The sequence below is a fragment of the Aegilops tauschii genome, chromosome 1 (genome assembly GCF_002575655.3).
Source record: "Aegilops tauschii subsp. strangulata cultivar AL8/78 chromosome 1, Aet v6.0, whole genome shotgun sequence".
NCBI classification, from domain to species: Eukaryota; Viridiplantae; Streptophyta; class Magnoliopsida; order Poales; family Poaceae; genus Aegilops; species Aegilops tauschii.
In genome coordinates, this window is record NC_053035.3 from 65143668 (window position 1) to 65160708 (window position 17041).

The window sequence follows — 17041 nt, forward strand, 5'->3', positions numbered from 1 at the left end:
AGACTAGTCATCATTGGTGAACATCTTCATGTTGATCGTATCTGCTATACGACTCATGTTCGACCTTTCGGTCTCTTGTGTTCCGAGGCCATGTCTGTACATGCTAGGCTCGTCAAGTCAACCTAAGTGTATTGCGTGTGTAAATCTGGCTTACACCCGTTGTATGCGAACGTTAGAACCTATCACACCCGATCATCAAGTGGTGCTTCGGAACAACGAACCTTCGCAACGGTGCACAGTTAGGGGGAACACTTTCTTGAAGTTTTAGCGAGGGATCATCTTATTTATGCTACCGTCGTTCTAAGCAAATAAGATGTAAAACATGATAAACATCACATGCAATCAAATAGTGACATGATATGGCCCATCTTCGGGGCGCCATGTTCATCATCGTCACCGGCATGACACCATGATCTCCATCATCGTGTCTTCATGAAGTTGTCTCGCCAACTATTACTTCTACTACTATGGCTAACGGTTAGCAATAAAGTAAAGTAATTACATGACGTTCCAGTTGACATGCAGGTCATAAATAAATTAAGACAACTCCTGTGGCTCCTGCCGGTTGTCATACTCATCGACATGCAAGTCGTGATTCCTATTACAAGAACATGATCAATCTCATACATCACATATATCATTCATCACATCCTTCTGGCCATATCACATCACATGACACTTGCTGCAAAAACAAGTTAGACGTCCTCTAATTGTTGTTGCAAACTTTTACGTGGCTGCTATAGGTTTCTAGCAAGAACGATTCTTACCTACGCCAAAACCACAACGTGATATGCCAATTTCTATTTACCCTTCACAAGGACCCTTTTCATCGAATCCGATCCGACTAAAGTGGGAGAGACAGACACCCGCTAGCCACCTTATGCAACTAGTGCATGTCAGTCGGTGGAACCTGTCTCACGTAAGCGTACGTGTAAGGTCGGTCCGGGCCGCTTCATCCCACGATGCCGCCGAATCAAGATAAGACTAGTAACGACAAGTAAATTGACAAAATCGACGCCCACAACAACTTGTGTTCTACTCGTGCATAGAAACTACGCATAGACCTAGCTCATGATGCCACTGCTGGGGATCGTAGCAGAAATTAAAATTTTCTACGCATCACCAAGATCAATCTATGGAGTTTACTAGCAACGAGAGGGGAGGAGTGCATCTACATACCCTTGTAGATCGCGAGCGGAAGCGTTCAAGAGAACGGGGTTGATGGAGTCGTACTCGTCGTGATCCAAATCACCGATGATCCAAGCGCCGAACGGACGGCACCTCCGCGTTCAACACACGTACGGAGCGGTGACGTCTCCCACGCCTTGATCCAGCAAGGAGGAGGGAGAGGTTGAGGAAGAAGGCTCCAACAGCAGCACGACGGCGTGGTGGTGGTGGAGTGACAGTTCTCCGGCAGGGCTTCGCCAAGCACACGCGGAGGAGGAGAGGTGTTTGGGAGGGGAGGGGCTGCGCCTTGGATGTCGTTCTGCAGCCCTCCCCTCACCCCTCTATTTATAGGGAGAAGGGGGAAGGGGGCCGGCCCCTCTAGATGAGATCTAGAGGGGGGGCGGCGACCAAGGGGGGAGGGAGCTTGCCCCCCAAGCAAGGGGGGCGCCCCCCCTTTAGGGTTCCCCAAACCCTAGGCGCATGGGCCCTAGGGGGGTTGGCGCCCAGCCCACTAAGGGCTGGTTCCCTTCCACCTACAGCCCATAAGGCCCTCCGGGGCAGGTGGACCCTCCCGGTGGACCCCCGGAACCCCTCCGGTGGTCCCAGTACAATACCGGTATACCCCCGAATATTTTCGGTGACCGTATGGTGACTTCCCATATATAAATCTTTACCTCCGGACCATTCCGAAACTCCTCGTGACGTCCGGGATCTCATCCGGGACTCCGAACAACATTCGGTAATCACATACAAACCTTCCTTATAACCCTAGCCTCATCAAACCTTAAGTGTGTAGACCCTACGGGTTCGGGAATCATGGAGACATGACCGAGACACCTCTCTAGCCAATAACCAACAGCGGGATCTGGATACCCATGTTGGCTCCCACATGTTCCACGATGATCTCATCGGATGAACCACGATGTCGAGGATTCAAGCAATCCCGTATACAATTCCCTTTGTCAATCGGTACTTTACTTGCCCGAGATTCGATCGTCGGTATCCCAATACCTCGTTCAATCTCGTTACCGGCAAGTCACTTTACTCGTTCCGTAATGCATGATCCCGTGACTAACTACTTAGTCACATTGAGCTCATTATGATGATGCAATACCGAGTGGGCCCAGAGATACCTCTCCGTCATACGGAGTGACAAATCCCAGTCTCGATCCGAGCCAACCCAACAGACACTTTCGGAGATACCTGTAGTGCACCTTTATAGCCACCCAGTTACGTTGTGACGTTTGGTACACCCAAAACATTCCTACGGCATCCGGGAGTTGCACGATCTCATGGTCTAAGGCAATGATACTTGACATTAGAAAAGCTTTAGCAAACGAACTACACGATCTAGTGCTATGCTTAGGATTGGGTCTTGTCCATCACATCATTCTCCTAATGATGTGACCCCGTTATCAATGACATCCAATGTCCATGGTCAGGAAACCGTAACCATCTATTGATCAACGAGCTAGTCAACTAGAGGCTCACTAGGGACATGTTATGGTCTATGTATTCACACATGTATTACGATTTCCGGATAACACAATTAAAGCATGAACAACAGACAATTATCATGAATAAGGAAATATAATAATAACCATTTTATTATTGCCTCTAGGGCATATTTCCAACATGAAGGATTTCTCCATATGAACCCTAGCTAGGGCAAGCCATCTGACACTTTCATTGATCACCGGATCATCCTCATCAATAATCAGATCATCAAAGACTTCGTCCTCGAGGTTTAGTTGCTCCATGAAATCTTCCAGATCCGATCTCATGGCATCTCCGCCGCCTTCACTAGTTCCAGACTGCACGTCCGCCGCAGCACTCATCGCGACGACGGGAAAGTGGTGTTTGATTGATGGAGAGGGGAACCCTACGTTGGAGCAGCGCCCTACGGTAGGGGGTCGGGTTTGGGTAGGGTAGGAACTCGCCGACGAGAGATTGCCAGGGAGGAGAGGAAAACCCTAGCCGCCCCTAGGGGAATTGGTTTCCGTTTCTGTTGGCGATAGAGTGGCTTGATTCCTCCGGTGACTTGTTGGAGAAAAGATGTTATCCGGCGTCTGCGCCGGGCAAGCACTTTTCGGCCTCGTTGAATTGAACGGGTGAATTCAAGCGATCTAGAAAGGCATTTGACCGACGGAATTAAAGTACTAGTGGTAACATTTCTCTGCGGTTGGTAGCACAAAGGCAGAAACCACAAAGAGATTTGGAGGCACCTTTGAATGCTTTATTTAATTTGAAGGTTTAAACCGCCCAAGGAGCAAGACGCAACTCAGACGATCCATTCTGGAAGGCACAACAGTTTGGAGAGTTTTTCTTTTTTTTGCCAAGCTCGTTGCGGTTGATTAATACAGATTTGGATTTCACACGGACAGGGACAGGCATTTCTCTTTCGAACAATTATTGGGCTACTGGTTGGCTTTGACACGGATAGCTCCTTTTGTGCAGTTATTATTACGCTATAAATTGGCCATCGGATAGAGATACAAGCGTTTCACGAAAAATAGGCAGATATGATGTGTACCATGCTTTTTATTCGAAAAAAAAGGAGGAAATGCAATATCTGAAACTACTGTATTTTCTGTAGTTCCTTCTTCTTTTTCACGTGCTTTGTTCATATCTGTTTTGAAGATTTTTAGCACTACTACTTTTGCACACACACTAAGCTGTCCATCGATCCACGCATAAAGTCGACACGCGCTGCGCAGTTTCAGTTGGGACAATCGGTCGTTCGCCATGGTCCCGTCGAAGTCATCACGGGGCCGGGCACCTAGCCCGAATTGAATTGGTTGACTCCGCGGCCGCTGCGGCGGCGGCCGGTGAACGCGAACGCGATCGGTAGCTAGGTCCGGCCGCCTCGCGTGGAAATTCTACGCGTGGCACGTGGTATGCCATGTACAGTTGGTTGGCAAGATGAGCTCTACTTTGATCGGTTTTGCGGTGTTGATCTCGCCGCGGTCTGCTGCACACCCGTCGTTGTTGCCACAGCGCCAGCTTTAGCTTTGCGTGGACGCCCGCGGTGCCAGCGCTTGGCCGCGGCCACCGGCCCTCCCCGGTGTCCCGATCGAGTGCGACCGTACCTGCATTTGTCATGTGATGCGCTAGCAATATATCGACCAAATAATACTTGGCTGGCTACGGTTGACGTGCGACATATATTGTTTGTCTAAAACAGGAATTCTCGCAGAGTGCTAGCAGCAGTACTACTATATGCATTAGAGCAACTCCAACACGCTGACCCAAACGGACGGCGCTTTTATCCGTAATTTATTCATTTCGGTCGGCCGCCTGCTCCACGTCCGCCTTATTTAATATTTGGGTCGACAGTGTGTCCAACGCCGGCGACCCATTTTATGTCCGCGCATAAATTTGAAAAGGCCCGTGGCCGTAGGTCATGCCAGCGGACATGTCGTGCCCAAAGTTCATGCCGGCACCATGCCAGCGGCCGGCATACAATGTCAGCTTTAAAAAAACACCACACAATTCATGCTGGCGCACTTGCCAGCGGCCAGCATACATGTCAGCACACAAAAGGGGCGAGAGTTCGACCACGCCATCGCGGCCGTGGTCATGCCAGCACACTTGCCGGCATACAAAAAAGGATGGCGCTCGCCGCCAGAGATCACTCGTTGTCAAACTTGAGCATGTCGGCCTGCATTTTCTCGAACCACGGCCTCTTCCTTGGAGACACGGTGTTGAGATCCACCTTCATGATCTCCACCCCCGTCATCATGATAGCGAGAGCCACTTCTTTCCCCTTGGTCTTGGCATTGGCGGCCTCGATCTCTAGCATCTTGACTTGCTTCTCCGCCTTCATCTCAAGCATCCTCATTTGCTTCTCCGCCTCCATCTCAAGCCTCCTCCTTTGGATCTCCATGAAGGCGTTCATTTGCTCTTCCTTGTCTTGCCGGCATTTCTCATCCCTTAAGTCTTTCTTGGTCATCATGCCCTCCACGGTTGCAATCAAGGCGATCGACGCCGCATCCCACTTGTCCTCCTTCTTGGAGTTGGTCTTCCCCTGCGGTCATGGCTTCTCGCCCTCCCCAACCTCCTCCACGGCTTTCTTTCCCCCACGCGCCATGAGGGCGGCATATTACGTCTTGAACTTCTCCTCGTCTTTGATGACCCTTCAACAATGGGAGAGGTTGAAGGACTTGCCTTCGTGTTGGACCTTGAATGATTCCAAAGCTTGGAATGCCTATAAATGAATTGCATGCAAGCATATTGGCAAATGGATATGGAAATGGACATGCAAGTATAAACGGAATGACATAAAGAGGGGTGCATGCATGCATACCATGTCTTGCATGCCGATGCCGCTCACGGGGTGTGCCTTGATGCTCTCAAAAGTGGCACAAAACTTGTTGCACTCTTGTTGGATCACCTTCCATCGCTTTGAAATGGACACCCACCCGCGCGTGCTTTGTATTTGGTACAGTGAAAACTTCTTGCGGTCATGGAACTCACGATGGACACTAGTCCAAAAGGTTGATGCCTTTTGTTCGGCGCCGACCTTGGGGTCTTGCCCAATGTCCCTCCAACACTCACACAGGAGCTTGTCCTCGGCCGTCGTGTATGCCTTCGTCCGCCTGCTCTTGTGCTTCGGCTTCACCCCGACGGCTTGGTTGGCGAGCTCTTTCTCAAATAAAGGCTCCCCGTTGATGTCCAACTCACCCTCTTCCTCGAAGTCGTAGTACTTTGGAAACTCGTGGTCGAGCGGGAAGCCGTCCAGGTTCGGGCCGACCTGATCTTGCATGAATGCGGCCTGCATGCCAGCCTGATCAAAGGTCGACGGCATGAACGACCCTCGGCCGTCCTGGCTTTGTGTCTCATCGGGATCGTAGCCAGCCACGGCGGAACCGCCAGCGACCGCCGTACCACCCTCGAATATGATGCTCTCCATGAAACGGTTGTCCGTCTCGTCGTCGCCGACCGCCGGCATTCTGTTGAACAGGTTGCGGGCGCCGGGGAGCATGTGGTTGGCATCTCCCTCGCGCGTTTCCTCGCCCCACCGGATGACGAGCCACCGGCTATTGGTGTGGCGTTGAGGTCGATGGGCGCGAACGCGGGCGTGGAAGGCGCCACCACGCTCACCTCCGGTGAGCATTCCCCAGAGAGTCGGGAGGTTTGCGGGTAGACGTGGAAGCTGGGAATCGGGTGAGTCACCGACACGCGGGGCGACTCTGGCAGCACCATCCGAGGAAACGCAGACTAGCCGATGCTGGCCGCGGCCACGGCGGCGTTGACGAGCCCGTGCTAGCTAGGGTTTAACCCTAGGTACAATAGCGCCTCTCTCATGCCGCCGCGACGTGGGCGGCGGTGTCCTCCGTCTACGCGGCGGCGGCTATGGCCGCGGCGGCCGCTGCTTCGTCCCTTGCGTCCGCCGCGTGCCTCCGTTCCTTTCTCTTCGCCGACTCCCTGGCCCGCTCCTCGAGCGTCAGCTTCTTCTTCTTCTTCGGCGCGGTGGCGGTCTTGCGGGAGGCGCGGGGATTTCCTTTGCCAGAGGGAGCGGTCGTGATGCCGAATGAGGCGAGGGAGGCGAGGCCGGCGGCGGCATCGAGGTCGTCGTCCATGGCGAGCGGTGGGAGCGCGCGCGGGCGGGAGGGTTTTGGGAAAAGTGGAGGGAAATGATGGAGGCTTTGCCACCGACTAGCGGGCCAGGGGAAGGAGTAGGCGAGCGCCGCCCGTGTCCGTCTCGTGTCCGCGCCGACGTAAATGAGGCTCAAAAATGGGCCGGGAATGGGTCGGCAGGCGGACGAAAAGTGGACGCGCGTCCGTTTGAGTCGACGCGTTGGGCCGACTTTTCTGCCTACCACAACCCAAATGAACGTGCGCTGACGAAATAGGTCGCCGCATTGGAGTTGCTCTTACTCCCTCCGTTTTAAAATTAGTGTCGTGGTTTTAGTTTAGTATTTTAGGCTTTGTTTTGCTTGTTTGCAGTTGCCGGTAGATCGAATGGCTTGAAAATCGTCTAATTCGTCTCATGACTTGTTAGAGAAAGAAAAAAAGATACTGTGAAGACTTGTTTGAGAAAAGGTGTAGCCGCGGGCGTAGCAGTTTGCACGCGCGGGCATTCTTTATTTTCAACCTCGTTGGATTGAATTCAACAAGCAATCTTGAAACGTTGTTGACTCGATGGCACATGCGCCGCGTCATCCTGCGGCCACACCGGTCTACCAAAACGCACTGTAATCCGCTGAAAAGTTTGCTTAAAATCATTATTTACAGAACATTGTCCATGGTCCATATCATTATTCACACCGGTCTACAATTAATTAAGCAGCCTTTACGAACATTGGCTGTCTATATCGTCACGGGATTGCTTGAATTGAATTTGCTGACTTCCGCGGACGCGCGCTGTGGCGGCCGGCTCGCCGGCCGGCCCGACAGTGAATCCGATAGCGAGGTCGGGTGGATGTCGTGGAGCCATGCCAGCTAGCGCTTAGCCACCGGGCGTCGGTCGCCGGTGTCGTCATCCACCGCATGTGATGATCGCGATCGACACGAGGCAGATGAGCACGTCCGCCGCGTCCGGGAGCAGAGGCCGGCGTGCGCTGCCTCCCGTTCTACGTCGGTTCATGGCGGCGAGCTAGCTCGTGAATCGTGATGAACGTCGGGATGCGCTCGCGAGCGCGTGTTTGTCCGTGACCCTCTTCCTTTACATTCTTTGCAGATCTTTTTGTCTTTTGAAAAATAGTCCTTTTTTAACACAATACAAACGCAAAGCGCTTATATAAACACGCATACACCGGAAACATCTCCTCCTTAGTCTACGGAAACGTCTCCTCCCATTGAAAATGTATCACCGGAAATCCTGAAATTAATTCAGGATAAATGTGAGCACCAGGACTTAAACCCTGGTGGGCTGGGGATACCACTGTCCACCTAACCATCCCAGCCACATGTTGGTTCGCTGAAAAATAGTCTTTGTACTCCCTCCGGTCCTAAATATAAGACATTTTGGAGATTTCAATACAAATTACGTACAAAGCAAAATGAGTAGATTTACTCTCTAAAATATGTCTATAAATATTCGTATGTAGTCTGTATTATAACGAAAATTGCTTTTGGAGGCCGAGCTCCATGGAGGCCTCGGCCTCCAAATGCAAAATTCAAAATTCATGAAAATTCAAATTTTGACATTTCAAAAACATTTGAACAAAAATACAGAGGTAGATGAACGCATAGTGCACAAGTGTGTAAATTTTCAGGACGAAATACGTTGAAACGAGGGTTGTGCAAAAAAGACAAATATTGATTTTTTAACACATGATACTATTCAACCTCCCAGACCATGAATTTATTTTTTTTGAATAGGTCGCATTTCAGCGTATTTCATTCTGAAATTTTACACACATACGCCTCACATCCTTGTATACTTGTACAATTGTTTTCAGATTTTTTTTTGAAACCAAAATTTTTCAAATTTGAATTTTTTATTAAAAACGGCCTCCATGGAGGCCGAGAGCCAAAACGCCATTCTCGTATTATACTCACTAAAAAGGCTTATATTTAGAAACGGATGGAGCAGATGATACAGACGTTTCTCGTCGAGAAGAGCAAACGGAGGACGGGCTCCAGGAAGGACTTAAAAAACATATTCCTATGTGACACAAAAAAAATCAATTTCTTTTGTACATACACAAATACATATATAACATGTTCAGGGAAATTTTCAGAATAATATACCTTTATATGCGGTGTATGCAAAAAAAATGCGTACACGTAAATGGGCCACTTTTTTTGTTGTTGGGCCGGGATTCTTTTTGTGCAGCTTACAAATCGTAATATTTTGGAACAAAATTTTGCAAATCTATCGCGAATATGTATAAGTTTCATATATATTTTTAGCTTGGGAATATCATTTTTTAATCATTTGAAATATAGCGCTTCGATGTCCCCGTCCACCGAAACTTCGCATTCCGTTTTTCTTGTGTTATAATTGTGCCGTTTCTCCTCTGTATTATGCACTCGTGTTTTTAGCATGTAATCCTCTCTTGTCATTGGGCTGGGCGGCAACTGCGAACTAAGATAGCTTAGAGCATCTACAGTCGAGCTTCTCAAATGCCCCCAATACGTTCGGGCGGACGGTCCAATCGCTGACATGCCACAAAATTGTGATCTAGCCATCCCCCTCAAATCAGCCCTATTCGTCCAGGTTGGCCAGCACCCCTCATATCCAGCCCATATTCTAGACGGTTGGGGGGGGGGGGGGGGGGGGGGCGAGAGCGACCGCCACGTTGGATCGGATAGACTAGACCCACCACAAATTCCATCAAATTGACCAGTACACCAAATCCACCGTCCTTCTCACATGTTAGTCCTCCAATGGGCCGGAAACGACATGACGGACGCATCTATGTGTCCCATATCCACTCCATATATGGGCTGGATATGTAGGTTGCCGGTTAGTTTGGGCGTTTGGGCCGGATTTGCTAGGTGGGCCGTCCCTATTCCTCGCCTTTAGCGAGTGTAACTCCTGGCTCGTTGAAGGGGGCGAGCAATATGGTCCGGCCCACACGCGAGCGAGGCCACAACCTGTTTTTCTGTTGTTGTTTTTACGTTTGTTTTTGTTTTTATTTATGTTTGTACTTTTGTTTTTGCTTTAAAATATTTTAAATGTATATATTACAAAAAAACTCTACAAAAACATTTGGAAAATGTTGAATAAGTATTTGAAAAATCTTGAACAAGTATTTGAAAAATGTTATCAAGCATTCGAAAAATGTTAAACAAGTATTTGAAAAAAAAAATATTGAACAAGTATTTGGATAATGTTATTGATGCATTCAAAAAATGTTGACCAAGTATTTGAAAAATATTGATCAAGCATTTGAAAAATGTTGAACAAGTATTTGAAAAATATTGAATAGGTACTAAAAAATTTTTGTACAAGTATATGAAAAATATTGAACTAGTAAGTATCGAAAAATGTGAAGGAGTATTTGAAAAATGTTGAACATGTATTTAAAAAAATGTTGATTATGTATATAAAAATGTTGAACAGGTATTTGAAAAATGTTGATTATGCATATAAAAGGTGTTGAATGGGTGTTTGAAAAATATTGAACAAGTACTTGAAAAAATGTTGATCATGTATGTAAGAATGTAGAATGAGAAAAAAAAGAAACAAAGAAAAATAGAAAAGAAACAAAATAAAAGGAAAAAACAAAATGAAAAAACTGAAGAAGCAAATAAAAACCTGGAGAAGAAAAAACAAAAGAAAACGAAAAAGAAAAAAAAAGAGAAATCTAGACTATTTTCATATGAGTAGGATCCGCCCTACTACTGTCACGAACCGAAAGCTAGCCCAGTGGCTTGACATAGTTGCTCTAAATCAGGAGACCACGGCTCGAATCCCCGCCGCGCTCCAGTGAATGGGCCGGCCCGATTAGCGTAGTCTCTTAAGTGAGCGATCCTTCCCATCTCGCTTAATGCGAGAAATAGTCGTCACATGTCAGGTGCTGTTGAGTGGCATTTTTGCGTCCGCTCAACTCACCGGAACGTTTGTGACGGATATAGGGGCTCCAGTGGTGATGCTCTTAGAGCATCTCTAGCAGATATCTTAAACCTCGGAACTAAAAACGTGTTTTAAGGATCGGTTTAAGCTGTGGCCGAATAGACCCCTCAAACTTAAACTGTAAAACCAAAAATTCGCTTATATTTTTTTCCATGTTTTGTTCCTCTTGCTCGTGTCCATAATCAGCCAGCTCGCTCCTACGAAACCGACGAATAGTGTACGAAACGGCCAAATACGAAACCGCCGGGCGTCTAGCTAGCTCGAAGCGGCCAAATACAAAGCAGCCGACAGTCAAATACAGCGCATGAAGCTCGAATCAATCCAGGAGCTAGCTAGCTCCTTCGTCTGCCTAATCGATCGATTCAGCTAGCTAGCAGGGCACCGTCGGGTTGGCTTCGAAATCCTTGCTAGAGATGCTCCGCTGCAAAACGACCGGACGGACCGAGACCTTTGGCTTGTCGGCCAAAGCGCATCCCCGTGCTCACCCGACCGCAGATCTTCATCTCCCTCCGACGATGCCGGAGGAGAGTCAGATCTAGACACCGTGAGCTGGTGGAGTGGAGTTAAGGAAAGGAAGACGGACCTACAGACCACGGTCTTCTAGCCAGTAAGTGCTCGTTCCCATATATTCCCTGAAGTATCATGCAAATAACAAGTGTTCATGTCGTAAAATTGTTCGCTGCTTCAATGCAAAAAGCCACTTGAAAGTATATAATGTTTCCGTAGTTCGGTGAATTTGTCCATGGGAAGGAAGAAAACAAGCAACAGAGAAAAAGAAACCCACCATGAACCCTACAACTTAACAGAGCACAAAAGTGCACAAATGCATGCGAGGAAGAAAAGCACAGGCACAGGTAACCTTCGAATAACAAATCTCCAAGAAATCTCAAAAACATAATTCACGGTCAAATGGTTCTATTGATGTTTCTGAAGCAAGTCCGCCTATGGTTCACTGCTCCAACTAGAATTAAGATTCATTCTACAAGGGTGTTCCAATATACTCCCTCCCTTCCTTAATATAAAACGTTTTTGTAGTTCAATTTAAACTGCAAAAACATCTTATATTAAGGGACAGAGGTAGTAGGTGACTAGAGGGAAGAGGGATCTCTAGGGAACTGTCTTTACAACCACATCAAGTCATCATTAGCTCATAGTGAACATGTCATCATGCCATCCTCCTTGAACGTATTTGGCTTGCAGCCGCCTGAGGGCTTCAACTTGATTTGGTGCTGCAGTTTCGACAAGGAATGTTTGACCCCATATCTTCCGCAGTTCTGACCGGAAAAGAGTCAAGCAGAAGCAAATAGAGTATTGTCAAATAAATGATGCTGTGCAACTAGTTAACACCAGTATGTACAAAGTCCAAATACACAGATTCATTGAAATGAATGTTCTAAGAAATCATCAGGTCACTGGAATTGATGAGGGGAGCCTACTCATTTAAAAATTGGCCTCCCAGCAACTCAATATAGATGTGTTCCCCAATCTAAGATGCCTTCAGCTGGGTTATTTTGCACATTCGTATATGATCCCGCTACTTTTTTTTATCAGCATTTATAGTATTTGAATGGTTTATGTATAGGCATGTCGAAATATACTACTTCCATATCAACATGTTCAAATGTGCGCAACCCTCTGCTGAGCTCGGATGATTCACCCTCTTGAACCTCTCCGTATATTCTCTTTCTCCAAATCGTCAAGTCTGCAGCAGTGGTGATTGGTAACCGCTTGGCGGTGAAATCTGCAGTGCACAGTAGCAACCTAACTTAACCATGCCTAGAGTAGACTCTGGCTGGCCTATACGCTCGACACTGCACCACACCCTGACTTAACCATGCCTCTTTTATTTTACTATACACAGTAGGGCAAAACACCCCACTGCAATTTTTATTAATAAAAAGAAAAGGAACAAGCTACAAAGTCTAGGGCTTGAGAGAAGCCACTTCATCCCCCATCTCATCTGGGACCTCCGGGCCACCATCGGCCCCGCCAAACCAGCTCTGAAATACCTCCCTTCCATTTAAATATCCCGATACAGCGTTATGACTTTGCCCTGGCACATCTGTGGTGCTCCGCTCGATCTGCCACGGTGCCACCATCCAGGGCTCAGCTCTCGGCGGCAGAGCTCTCTTGCTCTTCCTTTTCTTGTTTTCCACCCTCCACCCCCCACCCCCCAGGTGGTTTCACCCCCTCTCCAGATCAAGTTCACAGGGACCGAGGGACGTGATGTTACGGATTGGGGAACAAGAATGGTTCGCATAAAAAGCAGCCGCACATGGAGGTAGGAAGGTCCAGTCCCACGTTGCTGGCATCCAGCGGTGCCAATCTAGCGACGTGAGCAGCAAGGCTGCCATGTAATTTTGCACTCTTACTGGAAAAACCTAGAAGCTCGATGTGGCAGAACCTAAGAAGTCGACCTAATGGCTAATAACACTTGGATTATCCATCTCCACACCATTGGATTAGACTACATCAGCAACACAGGAGTACAGACAAATGCAATTCAAATAATCTTTCATGATTTTTAAATAATACCAAGGGGGATGCCGGATGAGGGACTATCAATCTACTACTAATAATAAACAGCTGGGCATGATAAGGGAAAACATACGATGGATGCAAGGGCAGCAAAGTTCAAACATACCAGATTTATGCATGGGTGAGAGGCACATGATGATCAAGTCAAAGCGAGAAACTTTCGCCAAATTCTCCAAAATGCTAACTGCTAACACTGCATCATCCCTGAGTACATAATACGAATTAATAATAGGTAATAACAGTACAGGTCATGAGAGTACTGCAAGAGAATGTAAGAAACACTTTAAAAAAACATAAGAGGCAAGCACACCGGAAAATTGAGGCTGTGCACTTCACGATATCAATCAGAAAAGCTGATGAAAGTGCATCCTTAAAAATCTCTGGAAGTCTCTCTGGTCGAATTGACTGATCACGTAACAAAAAGTGACAATTAGAAATGTACATATGACGATTAATTTAAGACACCAAAAAGAGGCTGAGAATAAACCTTTAACAATTGTATTTGCTGGGTAAGGTCGTCAGAGATAGCTCTCCAAGAAACCTCAAAATCATAAGCTGTCTTTGGTGTCTTCACACTTTTTACAGTGCTGGATATATATCGTGAAGCAGCACGTGATGCAAGCTCTTGCACTGATATTTCTGGCCCAGGTTTCTGTTTAGCATCTCGAGATTGCTGCATTAAATTAAAGAATTGAAATGTAACAGGAAGAAGCAACACTACTTCAAATTCCCCAAAGAAGTGTGCAAAATCAGTACTTTACATCACATTTGCACTAAAATAGTACTCCCTCTGTAAAGAAATATAAGAGCGTTTAGATCACTACTTTAGTAATCTAAACACTCCTATATTTCTTTATGGAGGGAGTAGAACATAAATGTGCTCCTATACGCAGAACTTCAAGTATTACTTCAATGGCTAGGGAGGGCTCGCCCTCTGCCTGCTCCTTCATGGTTTTCCAACCACCCAAACACTCTGCTCCACCACAGAATCAACATCCGAATTAAAAAGAGTAAACTTGCGCAGTGGGCAGACTTTCCTCTGCTTGAATAGACATGTTAGCTACTGGAAGCCAGTCCAGCTACCAAGCTTTGATGGATTTTGAGAACTTCAGATACATGAACCAGTTTTTTCATATATCCATAAGGATCAAATACTATATTTCAGCAAAATGCATGAACAAGGAGACCAACTCATATGCTATGCAGGTTATATCGTTGACGATGCAAACTATGCAATGGTATAAGCTGATAAGTACCAACACACAAATCATACATCTCTTATTTTTAGCCAACTCATATATAAGGGGACACAATATCATGTGCATTTATGATAGTCAGAAATGTTAGTCAGACCGCACCTGCATGTTATTGTCTTTGAGGCTTACACCAGATCCTCCTTTGGACACACCACCTGATAATTCTCTGATCCCAGCCGCAGCTCTCCCAGGCAAATCAACTTCCATGAAACTGTCCTGTAGAATTAAATCAGACATTACAAACCCAAACATGTTTGCTGAATAGACCTCAGGTGGAATGTAACCAGCTCTACAAGAAACAGAACAGAGGGCTAATTCAAAATCGCAGAGCCATGTGCATGAATTATATTAATCTGTCAAAGCATGTTACGAAAACTTTACTTCTTATAAAGGGAAAGACACAGCATGTCATGCAATAGAACACTATAACCTACCTTCTGGGGATCACTTGGTGCATGAGAAGTGATATTTTTTCTATCTCCAGCTTTATCAAATTCAGAAATTGTATGCTTAGCTTGAACTGAACTTCTCTTGGCCATTTTCTGCAGAAGTAATAAACTCGTTATTACAAGCAATGAAAGGGGGCATCTCTTTAATACAACATCTAAGACTGAATGTGGATACATAAGTAATGAACAGAAAATTTGACCAAAGAGCTTGGATGCGAACACTAATGGTAACACATCAGATGAAAATTGAAGTAAATAGCTGCTCACCTCCATGAGTAATGCCTTTATCTCAGAATATTGTTTCCTCAATTCTGGATTGTTAGCATCGACACTTACAGCAAATTCAGCATCTGTTATGCAAATAAGTAATGTACAATAGTTGTCAATGTTCACGCAGACAAGAATTAAGCTTACAAGGAAAGCACTGTCAAAAGGAAAATCAAGAAGGGTTAAAACGCAGAATACCATCCATTGCTTCCTTAAGCTTCCCAAGTCCTTTCCTTGCAGTAATTCTGCGTGAGTATGCTTTAACATAACGGTCATCCAGATTCAGAGCCTCAGTGCAATCATTCTCTGCCTCTTCAAATCTATTAAGTTCCAGATAAAAACGTAAGACTAAACCAGATAGTGGTCGTAAAACATGGCTCTCAAGTTCCACAACAGGGAAAACACGAGATATTAGCACAAATAGCAAAGAAGAATATCAACAGTCTGAAAGTTTCACTTGATCTATCCATCAACCAGAATTATGGTTACAGCCACAAATAAGGTGTACTATAGTAAATCAATTGCAGCTACTAGCACAATCAAACCAGTAAGTGCCACAGCCTAGCAAACACAAGCATGGTTCTAGTGTAGGAACTTGCCTTCTTAGTTTAAGATACGCCATAGCTCGATTGGCAAAGGCAACAGCCGTCGGCGACAATGCGATACTTCTCGAGTAGCACTCAACCGCTTCAGCAAACTTCTTCTGCTTGAAGTACTCATTACCCTGCAAACACAACCACAGAAACAACACGTATAGGTTCACGGAACTGGTCTCGGCCTCTCAACACAGCAGTCGAAAAATCATCACAAGGGTATGCATTGGGATGCATATATACATACCTGTTCCTTTTCTGAAGTGGCGTCAGGCATTGGTTCGTCGTTCAGGTAGGAAGAGTAGTTTGTGCGATTGTACCGACCAGCCATCTTTAATGACAACAAGATGGATATGGTTAGATTCGATAATGCACCCAAGAGGAAAGATGAGAGCAGTTCGAGCAAGCACAATCTAGGATTTTTACAGTGGTGGAGCTAGGATTCAAGCAAGCAAGCCAAAGATTACAAAACAAATGGTTCGACTGTATTAGCATTATTTCAGAATTTGACCTCGGTTCTTAATGATGTAACAAAGGAGATAAAACTACGCGTAACATCTTCATCTTGTTGTTTGTATAACATGAGATTGGTAAGAAAATGCATCAAGTCAAGCTCTAAGAAATGAAAATTGGGAAAATCACCTAGGGGTTCTAAGCATGCTAGGCTACTGTTTGACGGGGTTCCTGGGGAAATCAATCACCTCTTGGAGCAGCGGCGCGACGAGAGTGGGACGCGTGGGCGAGCTCGACCAGCAGGCTCCCTTGGCGGTGCAGCGGAGGCGAGACGACAGGGGCGGGGTTCCGGCCTGACGCAGCAGTCCAGCAGAGGCGGGGGCGGCTCGGAGGCGCAGCGTAAGCGGGGCGACGCGGCCGAGGCGGTGGGCGGGGGCAGCGCAGCGGCGAGTCGGCGCGGTGAGCCGGGCGCTCTGTCTCTCTACCGAGCGAGGCGCGAGGTCAGGCAGAGAAGCCTCTCTGCTGGATTAGGGGAGGGGTGATTGGATTGGAGGCCGGCGTCGAGGGAGGCGGCGGCGCTGGCGTTTCTTGGAAGAGGAAGCGGGCAGGCTTTGGGCCGGCTCGGTCGAGCTCGAACCATTCTGCGGCACATGGTTAGGTCCAGCCGACGGGAAAAAAAAAGCCTAAATTCTTAATAGCAAAGCTTTGCTCTTTAGACATCCCGAGCACACACCCTTCCAAGCCGTCGGATTGGGATCCAATCACCAGGTGCTGCACGGTCGGGGCAGT

At 47.0% G+C, this 17041-nt stretch overlaps 1 protein-coding gene across 2 annotated transcripts; it reads right to left on the minus strand.

Annotated features, from left to right (window-relative positions):
• Nucleotides 1–11569: 11569 nt before the first annotated feature.
• LOC109765583 (uncharacterized) lies at nt 11570–16937 on the minus strand. 2 transcript variants are annotated; one of them, XM_020324375.4, is made up of 11 exons: nt 16501–16937; nt 16047–16130; nt 15806–15930; nt 15405–15526; nt 15207–15289; nt 14925–15032; nt 14593–14706; nt 13722–13907; nt 13545–13639; nt 13341–13438; nt 11570–11970 (listed from the first exon to the last, which is right to left on the minus strand). In XM_020324375.4, the coding sequence occupies exons 2-11, from the start codon at nt 16128–16130 to the stop codon at nt 11840–11842; spliced, it is 1146 nt and encodes a 381-aa protein (XP_020179964.1). In that variant the 5' UTR covers nt 16501–16937; the 3' UTR covers nt 11570–11839. The 2 variants fall into 2 exon arrangements, with proteins under 2 accessions (XP_020179964.1, XP_040254406.1); XM_040398472.3 differs by having other exon boundaries at nt 13722–13886; nt 16501–16894.
• Nucleotides 16938–17041: the final 104 nt, after the last annotated feature.